This window comes from Centruroides vittatus, unplaced genomic scaffold, assembly GCF_030686945.1.
Source record: "Centruroides vittatus isolate TY-2023 unplaced genomic scaffold, ASM3068694v2 contig_2433, whole genome shotgun sequence".
NCBI classification, from domain to species: Eukaryota; Metazoa; Arthropoda; class Arachnida; order Scorpiones; family Buthidae; genus Centruroides; species Centruroides vittatus.
This window is the reverse complement of record NW_027121533.1, coordinates 414,966-434,567: the sequence shown is the minus strand read 5'-3', so window position 1 is coordinate 434,567 and position 19,602 is coordinate 414,966. Positions and strand designations below refer to the sequence as shown.

The 19,602-nt window shown below is 34.3% G+C and overlaps 1 protein-coding gene across 2 annotated transcripts in view; it reads right to left on the bottom strand.

Moving 5' to 3' along the window:
• Positions 1–1,789: 1,789 nt before the first annotated feature.
• Positions 1,790–19,602, bottom strand: part of LOC136971285 (protein lap4-like) — an 82,314-nt gene continuing 64,501 nt past the window's right edge. The window contains exons 17-24 of one of the 2 annotated variants that reach the window (XM_067265747.1): positions 19,002–19,132; positions 17,582–17,659; positions 15,766–15,879; positions 12,167–12,313; positions 10,187–10,279; positions 9,183–9,362; positions 8,073–8,459; positions 1,790–2,258 (exon numbers count right to left, since the gene is read on the bottom strand). In XM_067265747.1, coding sequence (XP_067121848.1) covers positions 2,247–2,258; positions 8,073–8,459; positions 9,183–9,362; positions 10,187–10,279; positions 12,167–12,313; positions 15,766–15,879; positions 17,582–17,659; positions 19,002–19,132 — 1,142 coding nt within the window. In that variant the 3' untranslated portion in view covers positions 1,790–2,246. Of the gene's footprint in view, positions 2,259–7,675; positions 8,460–9,182; positions 9,363–10,186; positions 10,280–12,166; positions 12,314–15,765; positions 15,880–17,581; positions 17,660–19,001; positions 19,133–19,602 lie in introns of those variants that run through there. The other variant, XM_067265746.1, reaches the window with a different exon arrangement.

Genomic DNA, 19,602 nt, shown 5'->3' with positions numbered 1-19,602 from the left:
ATTTCCCTACCCGTTCGACCTTTACCACCAAAATTTAATAACAAACATCCTGCAAAATTTCAGAAATTTATGACAAAAAGCACGAGTTATTAAATTTCAAACAGGGTGAACGAAATTGTGTACCCCCCCACACACACAAACATGATATATGCAGAAAAAACCCCAAATATATTTTGCATTTCTCGACATCCCCGAGTCAAAAAATGCAAAAATCTTGGGAAAGGATCATTTCTGACAGGTGACCATACTTTGCCTCAGTTATATATAACAGCTTTGAGCTCTCAAAGAAAATTTTGGCTGCATAACGCGAAAACCCATCGTTCCTAATTCAAGAGTCAAAGATTTTGTTGGGAGTGGATCCTGTTCGAGTCAGATTTTAAACTCTAGTACGGGTGACCCCCTCCTACCTCCCTTCTAGGGCTTAGAAGGCCCTAGAAGCCCTTTCAAGTCGTTCTTATAATGGATTGGTTTGGGGTCTCCGTTGATGGCGGCCCCAGGCAATTGTCATTTTTGCCCATAGGATAACGCGCCGATGACCTCTAACATTTAGGTCACTTTGGGCTTATTCAGACGCGTAAATAATTTCTCTCGTACAATTTGTATTTGTAGCCGCGAAAATTTACTTTGATAACACTACAAATACACTTCAAGACGAAGAACTTTAAAATCTGTATAGCGTCGGTCGTTAGATTTCGTGGTCTCAACTCTTCTCCGGAAGATTAGGATGGCGATTGCTCCGTTTTCTTGCTTTATTTTTGAAGATTTTAAACGGATAATCGAGAGAATTCTTCTGTTAGGTTAGATCGGAGCTCGAAACACCGGTGAGGGGTGTAGTTGTTAAAAGGGAGACGTCGGCGAAGCGTAACGGTCGTGCGTGTCCCGTAAATTAGTGTGAAAAATAATGCAACAGACGTAAAGATTTCCGTCTTTAAATTACTGCACCGGTAAAGCATCGATGCGTGTCTTTACTTTTATCGGATTGTAAAGTTTGAAATTTAGACATTTTGAAAATTAACTCTCCACCTTGATCCAAACTATCAATCCCGTTGGAATAGATCGATTGGGTGTTTCTCGAAGTCTCGAGCGCCGGGTATTGCCATTGAACTTTGTGTATCGACGACACAGACGACTTCCGAAGGGCGCGAAACAGATGATGCTCAGTTGGCGCCAAGTCTGGGTTGTAAGGCAGTGAGGAGGGACCTCCATGCTACCTGGGTGCCCAGCCTCGAGTTGTGCGAGTAACACGAACGTTTTGCGAATACCATTCGCTGAACGAGTTTGTCTCGAAACGTGAAATCTCTATCTTTGAATTTCTTGAACCAATTGTAGTCAGCGTCCTCGCCAAATTCCTTCCTTCTACACGAAATGGTAAGTCTTCGTGGTTGTGTCCACTTTTAAAAGTGGTGCACGCGCAGCAGCAGCGCGAGAACGTGTTCTTTCGAAAGTTTCGTATTGTCGGACATCCGGAAAGATAACGGAAGTCCGTCATAATTTACGAGCGTTCCGTCTACGGTCGAAAGCAATCCGGATAATCGAATTATCGATTCATCCGACGAAATCGCGCGCGATTTCGGTAAATTTGCACTTCTTTCCAGCCGCGTAACATTCGCCGTTTCCCGTAACGGTTCGACGTTGACGATGGCCGCTACACTTTAAAGTTTGTAAATTACCGCAAACAAAACGATCCGTATAGTCGGGTGCTGGATAATCGATAAGATCTCTCTCGACATCAGAAACACGAACGTCTCTGTCCACGCGTATGGGAAAGAACACTCGGCCACACCAGAGATTAATATATTATTGTCGATTTTATTTAAAAAATTATAAAATTTAAAAACTATATTTAACGTACATTTTCTAGTAAAATTAATCATAAATATAAAAACATTTTCTCAATAGTTTCCCCGTGTAATATATAAAAATATATATATATATTTAATATTTTTAAAAGAAGAAAAGCTCTATGGATTGTGACGTCACTTCTTCCGTCCCTCTAACCAATTATGCACCGCGCGAGGTGGAATAGGTATCGAAATTAAGTAACGTTGGGCGTGACGCTCGACGAAATTAAGTGTGGTACCGTGGTACGTCGGTCGTTCGAAGTAATGCTTCCCGTTCCTGGTATGAAGAAACGTGTCTGGCAGTGTGGTACAGTGGGGTGGGGGGGGGTGGCTGTGCTTCTTGCGTTTACAGATTCCTGGATACACTCGTGCATTGCGCTTCTCGACACTCGAGTAATTCTCGGATCAGGCGTCGGGCTGCGTAAAAGTAAAAGAACAGATCGGTCATCTACACATACAAGTAAATAAATAAATGATATTTTATAGGGGAATGCGCAACCTGTTTTACTCGCCGTGCGTAAATTTACGTACCGTGCCGTAAGGAAGCGAACGGTACAGTGCTGTGTTTCTTCGACCAACCAATGTACCGTACCGTTCGATGGCAATTGGTATAACGTAGTACAATAGAAGCCATTGTTTTTGTCGACATCCCCGAGAAGGCTGCGCATACCCCCTCTTTATATTCAAATACATTAAATTCGATATAACGGTCCATTAATTTGATGGTAAAAACGTACAATCAGGGATCGCTTCTTGCTACGGAATTCTAACTCACATTTCGACTGTGTTAAGTATCCTAAACACAGATTCCAGTGTATTGCGAATGTAATGAAAATAATTAATGCCTGGTCTTTCTAAAACTGTCGAAGAAATAACTTGATAATTAAGTCAACGTAATCCATTACAGAGAAAATTCTTACATTGTTACCTTAATATACCCTAAAATCCCTAATAGGCTAATTTTAGCACGCGTTTGATATAAACACTCGGTCCATTGTCTATTATATAAAAGTATACGCTTATAACGTATTACTACGTAACACTAAGTAGGTTAACGCCGTCTATGAATTGCTATAAACACATTGTAATCGATCGTGTGTAACGTCAACAATGGAGATTCCACAGTAAAGACTTTCCATTCTGGCCATTGTGAAACAACGCATTGTTTTAGTAGTGTGCGCGGCTTGTTTAGGAAAGCACGTGCCACTAGTTGTGTGAAAGACCTCTACGATCGATAGTAAACGTTTAACAGCTATTATTATTGACCGATGTGTAATAAATACAATCTCTAAGTACAAATATTACAATACTCTATCGAATACATTGTGACATTTGTACTTTTAATCTTCCATAAATTGGGAAGTTGGGTGCAAAATTTTAAAGTAATAAATTTTCGCAAAAAATGCTGCTAAAAAGTGCTCGTAGAACACGTAAAATTCGGATCAGTGTTTACAAACAGAAAAGCTCTGTACTTGTAAACAATAATTAAATCCGAGTCAAAATTAATTTTTATTAACAACAGGAAAAATAGAAAAAGACACAAAATACCTAATTTAAGTGAAAAAAAGGGAAAGGAAAAGGAGGAACAAATCCCCAAACAATAGTAAACTTAATAAAGAACCATCACGTGATATTTCGAAAAAGTTCGCCGCGAAAAGGGGATAGGGTATAATCGAGGTGCTCGATTATACCCTATCCGGGGTCGACGTTTAAAGTACAATTTTAGAAAATTCGTTTCCTCTGTCGACTATTGTTAAATTACCTGGCAGTTAATGTCGTAATTAGTACCCGAAGAAACGTCATAAAGCGAGCCTCCCACGTCCCATATATTCCACGTTCGATACATAAAGCCTTACCGGTCACCAGAAAACAGTAGCATTTCTTAATACATTATACCTTCATTGAAAGAATGTAGGAATGACGTTATTTGACGTAGAAGAATACACTAGTTTGATTAAAACGGGTGCACTGAAGAATAATAAAATAATTCTGCCGCTTTAATATTTCGTTTTAATTCTTATATTCTTTTACTAACGATTATTTCTGTATTTTTCTTCTTCGGTGAAAGCACGTGCTGTGTGTGTTGTTTGCTTTATCGACGTAACGCGCGCCGTTACGTCGATTCGACGTCATTTCTACCATTTCTGGCTATAAAAATGCTGGAATGACGTCGAATTGAAGGATTTCGAATTCGTCTCGAATTTAATTAATTTTTGCGTCGGTCGGTTCGAAAGATTTTTACTACCGTCGCCGAAGGATCCGGGTTCGAATCCATTTTGGATTCTCGCTGTTTTGGCTGTGATTTGCGTGGAAAGAAATCAAAATTTCCCTGGAATTTTGGTTTCTGGGATCCTCTGGCATCGAAACGCCAATTACAATGGCATTTTAGTTTCTCGTATGATGATTTTCTTCAGATCGACTGCTAGTACTTTAAAGTTAGAGAAGCGTTCAAGAAACGCTTCTCTAACTTTAATCTTCCCTCTTTTCTAGTGTAGCATTCGATACTGGCCATCTAATTGTTTTCTAGATACACACGTGGAAGAATCTGCTCACGAGCTTCCTAAGTTCTACAGTCGCTCGAAGAAGGATATGGAGCGAAGAACACAGTTCGGAAGTGAGGATTGTGTTTAAGAGAACGAATGTGTTTCTGATCCGTGGACTGTGTAGTGTTGTAAACTGCACGTATACAAAAAAGAAATATCGATTTTTATGGAGGTCTCGAGTTCCTACGGAACGTGACTTCGAAAGCTGGGTGAGCGAAGTTCGTCTGATTTCATGTATGAATGTTAAATCTATGAAGTTAAATGAATTCTAAGCTAATTTGTATAGATTGAAGTCTTCGTTCGTTGTTTGGACCACGGCCGACCAATAGCAGAGTAGATAAAACACCGGATGGTCCCGGATTAACGCCTGGCCAACCGGCAGTAGTTTTCCGGGTTATCTTCACCTAACTTCTAAATAGGGGACTAGCTTCCTGTGGACATTCCTCCCAAAAATGATCGCCCACGTGTTGCATTGCCGTATCCCACCGGACAAAACCGGTACGTTTAATTTAACAAAATCGGTCTCGATTCGTTCGCAGGAATCTTTTATAGGCTGTCTATGCCTGTTCAGTAGGGCCTCGGCTATCGCGGACGAAAAGGGCTTATTTATTGCTAACAAGGCCGAGTGATAAAAACCCTGGTTAAAAAGTCTCCAAAAATACTTGTTTTTTTTGGTTATTTATTTGTATTATTTTGATAAGAAATCTGTCTTCTGTCCTCGGAGTTTTACGTGTAGAAAAATGTAATAGACTTAATTTCTGTCTAAAAGGCTAACGGCGGGACGGTGAAACTGAATATCCGAGTTTAATATTACATTCTTCTTCTTTAGTTCTGTAGAATTCACTTGTTTCGCAACGAGGGTGGCACTCCGTTTTCGGTTATCCGTTCCAAACAACGATTAAGCTACTCAACATTTTTACAAACGGTGATCAGAAAATCGTTTCGTACTTACCTTTCCTTCGAGATTTGTTCGAGTGGGCACCCTATACCCGAGAAAGGTTTAAAATTGGAGTATCCGAGAATCTTGCAACACCCCTAGAAACTCGAGGGGGGCACGCAAACTACACAGTATCGTTTACAACACGGGTGGCGCGGCGTTTCTTTTGATCGTCCTGTGGTCCCCTGCGGATATTGTAACTACCAGGCCTACTACGGGATTGTGCGGGTGCGTACATATAATTTTAAAAATTTCATTAAGATTTTTGTTGGATAGGGATTTAGTTTGTAGATTTAAAGATAAATTGGAAGAAAAAAATTAATTATTTTCTTATAGAATTACTCTGAATGTATTCTTGTACGTAAAATGTCGAGTAATCGCTACGTTAACGAACGCTACGTTTTAACAATGCTGTAAGATGAGAAAAAACCCCGCAATGGGAAATCTTCCGTTATTTTTACTAATTGTAGAACAAAAACCGAATTAAAATTTTGTTTTTGTCATAAAGAATAAAAAATAAGAGCGCATACTACAAGAAATTCTGGAGAGACAGAGAGAATTCCGGAAAGAAAAATCGTAAATATTGGCATTGGTTACTGTGCTACAATTCCAAAATAATATTCAGTGTAAGTAACTCCTCCCGCATCTCCTGTTATCTTACTAAGGATTTTCAAATAATTCCGCTAATTGACAACGTTCCTATTAAGAAATATTATCTGTAGGCTTTAGGTGATCCATTCGAGTTCGTTTTGTAGCCCTCGCCATCGAGAGCCACGTTCTTGCCTACAAATACTAGAGAGTACTTGTAGGAAAGAACGTGGCTCTCGATGGTAAGAAAAGAGGATTTCTACGCCATTATCGATAAGCCGAATAAAGGCAAACGAACGACTTTTTCCTCTCCTCTTTTCAAAGTTAGATTCCCGCTCCCAATTAGCCAAGAGTTAAATCTTCTACTATTGGTTTTAGAGAAACTACCAAGTATGCAAATGGAAGTATGCACGAATATAGGATTAAATTGTTTAAACTTAGAAAGGAAACTGTTAAATTGTAACACCTGCCTATTTTTTTTCCAATCCGATTGTTCGGATTCTTATACTTCTTCGACCAAAGAAACGAATTCGGACCCTTGATAAGAAAGCAGAAATTTCGACTCTGGATATAAGGTTATGAGACAACGAGAAACTAATTCATTCATACTTTACCACCCCTTATAAGACAAAGGTACAAGCCAATCTATGCTGGTGTGTAACCTTGTGGGTAAAAAGGGCAATTGCCTGGGGTCCCCATTAATGGGAGGCCCGAACAAATCTTTCATAAGAAAATATTTCCCCAAAAAATGTCTGGAGTTGGCACAATACGTGGGACCCACTAATACAGATTTTCCGGAGCCTGGCAAAGCTATAACGCCCCACTAATGGATATCTTAAATTATTGAAAAGCAAGATAAAAAATAAATTAGTAATCAATATAATTCTTGAATGGAATTCATACAACTAAACTGATATACTTTCGGTTGGCGTAACTACGCACCGGTGGACCCGTGCAATGAAAAGTTACCATAGACTTGGCACGGTCGAGATTTGGAAGATTCACCTCTAATTTGTGATAAGTTATCTGAAGATTGGAAAATACTATTACAAAAGTCAAAGGAAGTAAAGAATTTGATATTCGCTTCCAACTGTCGACATTTATCGGATTATTTCGAATTCCAAGAATTTTTATTGTCAATTTGCTATAGAAAAAATAATAAGCATTACCTGATAGTTTCAAAACGTTAAATACTACCCTCTAAATTAATTCTGGACTTATCTTTAAAGTAGACTGGAGGCAAGTAGTATCGAAACTTCGACAATTTTATGTTTAAAATCTAAATAAAGGGAGATTTTCAAGCGGAAGGGCTTAGTTCTATTGTAGGAATGAATAAAATCTTTTCCACTAAGTGAATCACTAATAAACTAAGAATACACATTCATGAAATTTGTATTAATTAAAGCGAAAAAGTTTTAGTGTTTCTTCCTAAAAAATTTCGTGAAGAATTACTTGACAAATATCGAAACAGGTTGCTTGAAGGATGGAAGGAAGAAAGGAAAGGAAACATTTTCATTTTAATTCATGAAAAATTAAATAAGGTGACAAGGAAAAAAAAGGAGTGATTTTACTCTGTGAAGAAAGAGGAAAAAGCAATTTGAGGTGAAGAGAAGAGGAAGAAATCATTTGATTTCTGGATGCAGTGGCATAGAAATTCCCCATTTTCTCAACACAGTTCACTCCAGCAACTGACTGCATTCCGTACAAATTCACTACTAAATCTAACAGTCTCATTTAAGTAAGGAGCTTGGGGAATAAAAGAATATACAATTTTTTGAATTATTTTTTTATTTTCTCAAATTCTGTAAAACATTATTCAGATATTTTTAAGTCCCTGTACAGAAACAATCATTTCGTAAAAGAATAAAATTATTTAAAACCAACTTAGTAAGCTGCCGGTAATGTCTAAGTACCCGATTTTTTAACTACTTTGATGGAAAAAATTGATAAAAGAAACACGTCGAAATCGGTGTCCTCTTATTGGTCTCGATATTTTGTAAATAAAGATCAACATACCAAGGAGAAATGAAATTCTTTTACAAGTGACAGTCAATAGAAACATATATTGAGTAAGGTAGTCAATAGAAATTTGCACTGAATGATAAAGAATGATATAACTAATAATATATCCATAACACCAAGTGAGAAACCAGAAATATTAACCTGCTGTACATCCTTCTCTTCCGTCGTCGTCGTCTTCTTCGCATTTTCTGTCGTCGAAGAGATTGAATTTACTGGACGGTTCTCGTGCGCTTCGTCCGCACTCTGGACGGAGTCTGAAGGTCGGGAGGGAGGTGCGGAAACTTCCTCCTCCGTTCTCTCGACCGGTGGTGTGGTGCACGTGGCGGAACGTTTGTTATTAACGTGGGACAACTTGGGTGAGGATGTAGTGTCGGTGCCAGACACTTGTGCAAGTTTCTTGTAAGTTCCCAAGTAGGAAGGTCTGTTGGCCATGTAAGAGGTGGACGAATAGAAATTGGTGGAATTGGAAAATCGGTGTGCTATCAAAGGCGACGACTTCTCCACAATGTTTGAACTCTTCGGTCTCAACTTAAAAAGGAAAAATTAATAATTAAATTACTAACATTTTAAAATATATGTTACTATTTACTTAATTAACCTTGTTCTTTAAACTGATCATGTATTTTTGCAGTTTATATTCTTTGTATCTCCTATCCTATTGTAATTGGAGAATCATCAGCATTCGTTTAAGTGCAGAAGATATAAATTATGGATACAGAAAACAGAAAAGCTGCTTCCTAAGTCCAAATTTCTTTAGTATGTTCTATCCTTTGCATTATCTTCCCAATCGTTGCAGAATAGACAAATTTTCTGGACTATTGTTACTTCATACTCCTAATATTTGGACTTTTCTCCTACTGACTCTACATTCTTTTTCAAATGTAACCAGTCCAAAAAACTGACGTTCTTCTGATTCACTTCTACCTCCTTTCTTAATGGATGCCTATTCCTAAACCTGTTCTCACATTTACTAATCCTTTTTGTGATTCTGACCTGTGAGAATTCTTCTCACAATACATATTTTGCAATGATAATCATATATCTACCCAATTTTTTCATACTATTTTCCTAATTCATAAAAATAGCAAACATAACGCCTCTCTTAAATTCAATTTTTATATTATTAATCCCAAGTTTTTTGGTACTTGCAGACCGTGAATGAAATATAAACTAAAATAAAATAGTGCAAGACCAACGAAGATACATAGAGTCATTGTTAATCTGTATAATGTTTATAAAAAGACGACCAACCTGTTCTCTTTCAACGACCAAATGAACATATCTTTCGGAATCGGTCAGTAGAGACACGGCCTGATCGTGTCTGGCACCTTCCATGTCTATGCCATTGATGGACACCACTCGATCCCCCACCTTCAATTTACCATCCTTAAAAGCTGCTCCGTTATCTGCTATTCTCGATATGTATATATTCTGTAACAATAGATGATTATTTAGTAAAAATACATCACATAAATATCAAAGTTATAATGATATATTACTGTGTAAGTAACAACAGATAGTTATATTGTTGTTACAATTGTTTGTCTAAGATCACAATTGACTGACTGTAGAATTAGAACAAGAGGGAGCAAGAACTTAAAGAACTTTGACCTGAAAGGTCTCCATTGTGCAATCCACAAGCAGTTCTCTTCAAAAAAAAAAAAAATAAATAATAACTCTAAAGATGTTTTTACTGTCACAACTAGGTGCATAGACAGACACTGGGCATTTCTGACATCAATCTTTATTTGGGAATATCTTGTTGATCGAGACGTGTTTCAGGCATAAGCCCCTCTTCTGTTGGCATTTCTTTTGCAATATGCCCGTGTCAGTGTCTGTCTATGCACCTATTTGTGACAGTAAAAACAGAAAAAAGACGACACTGTTTCAGAATACGCAAACTCTAAAGATATCATCTGTGATAAAAAAAAAATGAACTCAGATAAACCTTGCCAGAATACAGAACTGTATGACCAGTTAGAGTAACATTAGTAACTACAGATCCTACATGATTTAGAAGTAAAATATTTTGCAATAGTATGTGTCAGAAAACAGAACATCTATCCTGTAATCATAGTACTCTGAGAGTTTTACAAATGAAAAAATTGAGATAGAGATACTTTTGCTATCTCTAAACTCCCAAGTGTGGGCTTATTTCTCTTAAACAGTTAAATTTTTTCTCAATTTTCTCAGAAAACTAAAAGTTACAAAATATTAAACTGGATAAGTGTAAGAAAACAATAAAAATGGAGTACCTCACAGTCTTCTTTATAAGGCAAACTTCCTTGGCCACCGGCAATACTGAATCCTAAACCATTGTGTTCTCGAATCAGAGTGGTGTGTATTGTCTGAAACAAACAAACAAAAACAAAAAAAAACCAGATGAAACATAAATCCATTGCCACATAAACTGCAAATATTCATTTTATGACTGGCAAAAATTTCTATTTAGGTTGTTTTGTTCTTGTAATTTTGAAGCATTTTACATAATTCAAAACTTATTTCTAGAAATAAAACTTAAATTTACATGAAACAGACAGGAAATTAGTTTGATTTAGGTGGTTTGCTTAACAACTATCTTCTGAAACAAATCACATTGTAAAAATATTGGTAATAAAATTCAAAATAGTCTATGGTAACGACAGTTTATCATACGTTACATAGTTTTCCGTGCATTCAACTAACACGATACTAAACTTTGAGCATCGATAACCGCGCTTGAGGATGGATAAATCACAAAATGTTTCTCATTTAGAGTTAAAAGTGATAGACTTAAGACTACACTATAGTCAAATTTTGATTTAGCACCACTATTTATTTGTCCGATTCCAAATAATTAATAAGATAAAATTTATCAGACCTAATTCTTTCATGTTGCTTCTTTCTCACATGTTCCTTTAATGCTGACCAATTTTTAAATATTTTTAGTGACAATTTATAATATTTGTCTTTGAAATTAACATTAAATTAAGTGTGATACTATACCAAAGTATCTCAAAACAATAAAATTTTCTATATACTAATGAGATCGACACGAAAGTTTGAAAGTTACCCTGATTTGTTAATAACAATGCTGTTTGCAATATCATACATTTACTAATTCACAGATACTGAAGGACACCATATCAAATGCCTACAGAGAATTTTGGTGCATAAGCTGATGCTATTTAGGAGGGCACTATATTGAAATTTAATTGTGTGTATCTTTCTAGTGCTTGGAGCCTAAACTTACCTTCCGAAACAAATGAATGCAGTAAGGTGTGGCAATGTAACTATGACCCTCTTTTGGGTCATGAATTTCAGCTGTGTAGCACACATTCAAACAGACACAGTAGATGTGACCCATAGCACATTGGTATACATACTAGAGAAGTGGTTCTGAAAGTTTGAAAAGTTATGGACCCTTTTGTAAAAGATATTTGACAGAATTCTATTTTCAACTAGTTAGCTTTTAGTCATTAATTAATGAACTACAATAATAATAAATATCTGAGGCATCTTATATTATATTTTGACAGTTTTTAAATGCATTAATTTGAAAAGTTTCATAAAAATAACAGAATTAATAAAATGAACCAACATTTTTGGGCTGCAATTTTCAAATTGCAGACCTATAAATTTCCACTATCATCTGTCTGTACTTAATCTCGAGAATGAAGTTAGATAGATGAAAACCGAGACCATATGCGGGAAGCTTAGGAGCAGAAAGTCCCAGTTAACTATATATAAACTTCTGGCCTAGACCAAAAGTCACATAATATTTTATCTTAAAATATTATGTGACTTTTACACTCCTAAACCTGGTCTGCTGGTCAGCATTGTGATGAGGTCACAATAAGTAATTGCTTGTTATTTTTTAAAAGTCGTTACAACATAACATTTTAATATAACTTTAAGTATTTGCTAACTAATAAAATAAAAATGTTTTTAGAAAGTTGGTCTGCAGGCCCTCCGACAAGTATCTCTGACCCCAGAGGTCCACTGATCACAGTTTCAGAACTACTGCACTAGAGTATACATAAACCTGATTATAGCTATGTGATTAAGTTTTATTTCAGTTTTGGAGAGTTTATATTATTGGATGGTCATATCATTGCTTTGCCATCTGAATTACATGTGATCATAATTTAAGTTTTTCACATTACTTTGTTAGAATAGACGACTCATTTTCTACAATACACAATAGAAAATATAATAGGTTAAAAGATGAACGATATAATAAAATAATTCTTCACCTCCTTTATGGTTTCGTACTTCTGATCGTTTGATTCCACTTGCTTGAAATTCTCCTTTGCTTCCGTGTGTTCATCCAGAATTGTATTGTTCTCCTTTGATTCATCCAGTGTTATTTTATGTACAGAAGAAGTGTCTTGGTCTTTTGTCTGTTCAAACAAAAAACATTTTAAAAATACTAATTTATGGAAATGCATTTAGGAAGAATACACAGGGTAGCCCAAATGTCAGTTAATCACTGTGAAGCCTAACCTGCCATTGTCTTAAAGTGCTTCCAAACTTCACAAAATTTATTCAAACTGAGACCCTTCTTGATCAATATATAAATTGAATGACATATGGCCTTTAAAAAATGGTTAACTGACCTTTGGATTACTTCAGTATATCAAACTAACAATTGTTATATAGTATATAATGAAAATAAATAAGTTAATCCTGAGGCTGTCTGTTACAGAGTGCAATCAAGAAGAAACCAGACTGTTTCCAGTATTTTGGCAGTAGCATAAAATAGTCATTTTGCCACAAATGCTCAATGCCTTAGACATGCAAGTGTCAGTCTGCTAAGAGATGGTGAAGTTTTCAAACCAAAATGCTTGCTACATATGATTTTTTTTAACACTGCACTGGTGTCTTGCTGCAATTTAAGAATAAACTTGAAAAATCGAACAAAGAGCAGACTTTAAATTTTGCATTAAACTTGGGAAATCTGCCATAGATCCCCAAAATGCTTATCTGCCGCAGGAAACCCTGCAGCAGATAAGCCTTGAGCAAGACCACAATCTCAGAGATCCAAGAAGGCAAAGCAAGTAGGACAAAGAGCATGTCAAATTGTTTTTTGACCATAAGGGAATTACGTACCAGAAATTTGTTCCTTTTGGTCAGAATGAACTCAAATTTTTACTGTAATGTTTTGAGGTGATTGCTTGAGATATTCATTGTAAAAGTCCAGAACTTGGCTCTTTCATTGTGACAATACTCCTACACACATGGTCTTCAAAATGCAAGTTTTTTTTGTAAAATAAAAAAATGTCTTTTCTCAACCTCCTTACCCTTTCACACTGTTGAAGAGATCCTGTCTGAACTGCAACAAGTGCTTTGGAATTTTTGAAATAATGCTTTCCAAGGAGATTTGAGGCTTGGAAGCTAAAAGACACTATAAATACAGGAAAGACTATTTTGAACGGGGTTGGAGGGCAGATTTAACACTAGAACGCCCAGACTTTTCTTTACCCTAGAATTCCCAAAGCAGACAATTTGTCCTCTGCAGTTAAATCCAGTTCTCACATTTTATTTTGTTATAATTTGAAGTTTTTGAGCATTTAAAATTTTGAAAAAGCATTTTAAAAAATAATTGAATAAAAATTTTGTTTATTTTTATACAATTTATACAATGATGATGAATTTTGTGTGCGCACCAATTGCAAGCAAGGATTTCGTTCAATGAGCATCTATGTGATCTTTTTCTTTTTTAATTTTTTAACAATTGGCATTTTCTTCTGTTTGTTTGAGAACATTGTCTTTTCTTTACTAAATAGTGCTTGAAAATGGAGATAGATTCTTCTTCGACTACTTTATTGAGTCTCTGTATAATTTCTCCTCAAGCAATTTTGACACATTTGTGTATAAGACATATGCATTAATTGAAACTACAGCTAGTGTATTACAAAAAAATACAGAAGCCATTTTTTAGATAATGTCTTGATATAATATTCTAAATAATATAGACCAATAATAGCAGCACCGTAAGTTGTGTTTAATATAATACGACTCAGGTGTTTTGTTTTGTTTCACTAATCAGATTAGTTACTGCAGGATAAAAAAACAAAGATATTTATTCTCTTTTTTGGGCTTGATAAATACTGATTTTTATGTCATAAACTGTTCTGTCTAATGCAATGCACTGATCACCATCATCGACTTTTAAATCGAAATTTGTCATACGGAAAATCTGATGTCCCAAATGCTTAGTGCCTCTGTGAGATACGTAATGATTCCAAACCCAATCATGCTTCATCAATGAAGTATCTTTTTTTACTAGGAAGGACTGTTTGTGTTAGTAATGTCACCAACATTTTCTAAGTAATTAGAAGTCTCAGCAATTTCAGAATCATCTATCACAGGGCTTCTTAAACCATGGGTCGCTTAGCAAAATCTTGGGGTCGCGAGATTTTAATGCAAAATAATGAAAATGTTCTTCTACCATTCAACACTACATAGTTATGTGAAATTACTTTTTCACCTTTAACACACATCAAATCTCAGTATTGTTCATCACTAAAAAATGTTGAAGAGATTTTACGTCCAGCAGTGTTAAACATTGCACCAAGATTTAGTTTGTTATGCAGTAAAAAGCAAGCACATCTGTCTCATTAAAAAACAATTTTCCTTTAATTTTTGTATACTTAACCATTTAACGGCTGCACTCGAATATATTCGAACAAACTAAGACGGTCAAAACACCCGGGTTCAGATATATACCAGCGGCGACATATTTTGCCCAATATTCTCTTTTATTTATGTTATTGCAAAAAATGCAGTTTTGATGAAAAATAGGGTTATATAATTTTTGTAACTATAATAAATACAATTTTACAACTTTTGTGCAATTTTTAATTTTATATTTTTGTATGTTTGTAAACAGATTCTAAAACTATATTTTTTCATATGTATATATATTGTTACCTAATCAATAAATCATCACAAAATATTTATATATCTTTATTTTATATATATATATTTTTTGGGGGGGTGCGAAAAAATCACAATCATTAATGGGGTCGCGAATAAAAAAGTTTAAGAAGCCCTGATCTATCGGATCATAAGGTACAAAAAATAATTACCATTACTGTTTTCACAATAAATGTCTCCACCATCTGATTCATTGTCAGGAACATTCTGTAATCTTTTTATAATTTGTTCATTTATAACATGAGCTTTCATACCAAACTTCTAAGCAACTGAATGAATACTGAAATCTGACCATACTCAAGAAATATGTCCACACAAAAGCAAGTAAATAAATAAAAACAACAAAACAAAGCATGTGAATAAAAAAAGCAATACATATACACAAAAACCTCACCTTTATCCAAGCAATACATATACACATAGAGGGAGGAAATAAATAGAAAAAAACAATAGATGGAGACAAAGAGTAGCAGATTTGAAATTAAAGTAATTTATTTTTGAAGAAATAAAACACATACAAATAATAAAATAATTAAAGGAAAACAATACTGAAATTAGCACATAACTAAACTTTTTAAAAAGGTTGTTTTGTTTAGATTAACCAACTTTTATACAGAGGACAAATTGTCCCCACTGGGAGTCAAAGAGAAATATTATACAAAAATGAAATATGAAAAAAGAAATTATATGTTCAATGATAAATAGTTTACATAAAAAGATGAAAAGTGACAAAAGCATTTACTACACTAATGACAATTTATAAAATGAGTGTTAATCAAAACTCTTTTAAGGACAATTTGTCTGCACTGGGCATTCTAGCATTAAATTAGTTAAGAATTAAAACCTTTATAGATCAAATCTGATTTATGATTGCACCATGTATTTTAAATTAAAAAATTTATAGGCAAATTACCTTTGTGGTGGTTTCAGTTTTTCTGCTGACCTTTATGACCATGTGACTTTCCATTGTTTTCAATCTCTCCACCGCTTCATAGTGGCTGGCTTGAACCATCGACTTTCCATCCACCTGGAAAATAGTTAAAATATGTATAAGTCGAAATAACTGGTTTTAAATTCTATGAAGATATCACTTTTCTAGTATATATCCTAATAATTATGAACGTCAACATAACTCTGGCAGTACAACTGTATCACTTCATTATACCAGTGACATGATAGAACCCAGAAATACACAGGCTGAATGAGGTATTTTGATTTTCCATGTTGGGAGTTAGCTTCTCATTTGTTATAAAATACATTTCATTGTTAAAAACCTAAAGGGGAAACAGGCTAAACATTTCCATTTAAGCCAATCAAACTCATTTGTTATTAAATTTTTGACTTTAAATGTAGCCTACAGTTTTTTATCACTGAGTGACAGACATTTCTGTGTTTTTTAGACAACTAAATTAAATACATGTGCAGTAAAACCTCATTAATTTAGACTCTAGTAATTTGGAATAACTACTATTTTGCATTATTGTATTTTTTACAATAATAAATTTGTTAATTTTGACCCTTAGTCAGATGTGTTAAGATGTAATCAAGGAACAGTTAGTTTCTTTTGAAGCTCAAATTAGTAAATATTTGAAATGAGAAGAACAATGATGCTGCTGCTGCATTGTAAATATTTATCAAATGATTGTATTTGTTCACATTTAAAGTGAATGTTAAAATTTGACTTTAAATAAAGTGTACTTCTCATATCATACAATACTCATTTGAGTAAAAACCACACTTATTTGGACTAGGCTTTCCCCAATCAGTCCAAGTTAATGAAGTTCTACAATATAAAAGAAACTTATATAACAAATTAACCTTCCAAATACACATTAATTACTTAGAATATTTCTGTTTTATTCATTAATCTTGTATGTTTTCAACTTAGAAATTTGAGAATCTAATATTTACAATACTTTTCTTTATGACTCCTTAAGGTTAAGAATTTAAAAATATGCTAACTTAATATAGAAACTGTAAGATGCATCATTGATTTTTTGAAGCACTTCAGGTGTATAATCTCCAGTTATGTCACTGGCATAATGAATGTGTTCAGAATGTCATGTGGGACAAATTCATACCATACATTGCTAAATAAATAAATTGAGACTAGGTATACAGAATGGTAAAGCCAGTTTTCAAAAACATTAAGAAATATATGCTACAGAGAAAATAATATTGTCAAGTACAAAAATCAGGCATTTGTGGTCATATTTTAAAGAAATTCAACCTTCACTTCATTACGACAGATTTATTATTAATCAGTCTGAAGTCAATCTAATTTCTAGACCAGTGATTCACAAATGTTTTTGCTTCACAGTGCAGTCTGAATTGTGCAAAATTTTTCTAGCACACTTTGTGTACAAAACTAACAGCATTAATAAACTTTAAATTATGAAACAGATATAGTACACAGTTGTGTACTATAGTAAGCAGTTGTGTATATAATAACTTATTCTGTAGACTTATCCTAGATATAATTGATCACAAGACTTATCCTAGATATAATTGATCACAAATGTAATAAATCTTTGTACAAATGGGTTTCTTCTCATTTTTAAAATATATTTTCATAATATGATGGTACATTTAGCCATCTCTTGCAGTACATTAGAGTGTACCTCAGCATACCATTTTAGAACCACTTGTTCTATATATATATAATGACTTTGAAGTGTTTTATGTAGTTATAAAAGTATTATTTAAATATCATTAAAACATTTTCTTACCTCGACAATTTTATCTCCAACTTTAATGCCTGCCAGATCAGCCACTCCTCCGACAGTAACACGAGACACAAATATACCCTATGTAAATAATTATTATGTTAACATAAGTATATATAATTTGGCTAATAAGTACAAGAATCGTCCACATGCACCTTTCTACATTCACATATTTTATAACATCACCATCATCAAACAAAACACCATTTGTCAAGGACACTATTCCTTGTCTCCAGCACAAAGATGGGGAAACATGCTCCGACTGCACTAACCACTCTAAATTATGTTGGTGTGGATTAGATTCAAATCTCCCAAAATGATTGATTAGCATCTTGACTCACTCAAACAAAAAGTTACGCCTAACTTTCATTTGTAGCAACTGGACAAATCTTTACATTTCTATAAATGGACATTAATGACATTTAAAGATATTACGCCAGAAACAAGAATGTGAAATGGCAATAAAAACATAAATAAAGGTCTAAAATAATAACTGAAACAAATCAAAGCACTAGTTTTGGTGTCAAATGTCAGCTGAATATTATTCATTTTTCAAGTTACATTTATGCTATTTTTTTCAATTAATTTGGTTTAAAGGTGTTTAGCAATTCCGCCATCTCCTACAAGTATCAATAATTAAAAAAATGTGATGTTTTGGAGTGCATTTACTCCATTCTTCTTTAGGTTGAAAGTAAAACAATTTATTGAATTCTCAGATACCATCAAACGTGTTAAGAGAATTGATGCATTGCCCAATAAATCTGTTTAAAGCAACTTTGTCAAAACACTTAACTTTTATAGCAATGGTTACAAAGGCCAGTCACCCAGCCACCCTCATTGTGGGCTTGGCCAAATGCACGATGGTATGATAAAAAGACCTTTGCACCCACAGAGCAGAAAAAGTTGAAAGAGGAGGAGGAAGCATTGGCTACAGTTACCCTTGGTTTTTTGACTAAATATTTTAATTTTACATAAAAGCAACACTTACAAACAGCAAAGTGAATGTAGAACTGTTTGTTTCAAATTCTTCGCTTAACATAACATCAGCTGCTTTACCAGGAAATATACTCTTTGTTTCTAGTTAGTTCCAGGATGCAGCTTTAAACCTCATTTCACGAGTACATTTATAGGTTGCTCTGAAATCAATGGTAAAGCCTTCCATAATTAAGTATTGTATATTTTGTAGCCAAAACACTTCTCTACTTAATTCTATAAACATGAGTGTCCAAAGTGAGACATGATGAGATCAATACCTTTAAAATTTAGATACAACTTGGTAGTAATTTGAAGACAATTAATATTGGTCTTACTGATCCACAAATTATTAAATTCGTAGATTCTTTAATCTTAAATTTGTACTTGTAGAAGTTGATTAAAAAAAAAATGAAAAGTTCTGCATTAAAACTAAATTTCCAGTTATTACCTGATCATTATCCTTGTAAGGGGAAGTACCTTTTCCTCCAGCAATGCTCAGACCAAGACCCTTAGTGTGTTTCTCAATTTCAAATGTTAATGTTTCCCTATCAAAATCAGTGATGTTCAAATTCTCACCATCTAAAAATAACAAAATTATCAAAAAGTTAGGATTAAAATTAATAATTTATTATATAATGAAACTTAGACCTATTATAAGGATAATGCAAATTCTATACAGGGCTACGGAATGGAAGTAATAAGACCAAAATGCAAGATGTCCGAGTTACCTTAACTTCAGACTTCGAAAAAGTGTTTACTTGCAGTATTTTGCAAGTGCAGTAGAGAGTCGTTAATCGGAACACTGGTAACCGGAATCGCCGGTAATCGGCACGATTTTCAGTCGGACTGTGTCGTGCTGAATCGAACGTTTTTGATACTAAATTTACTTCTAAAGTATAATTTTCATGTTTTTATATTCTTCAATATATTTATTTTGTTTGTACAAAATGCAGAAATAATTTTTAACGATACGATAGCCTTGATTATTATTATAAAAATTTTCGTTGGGCTTAAAATCGACGAAAATTCAACACGAAGCAACACGCAAC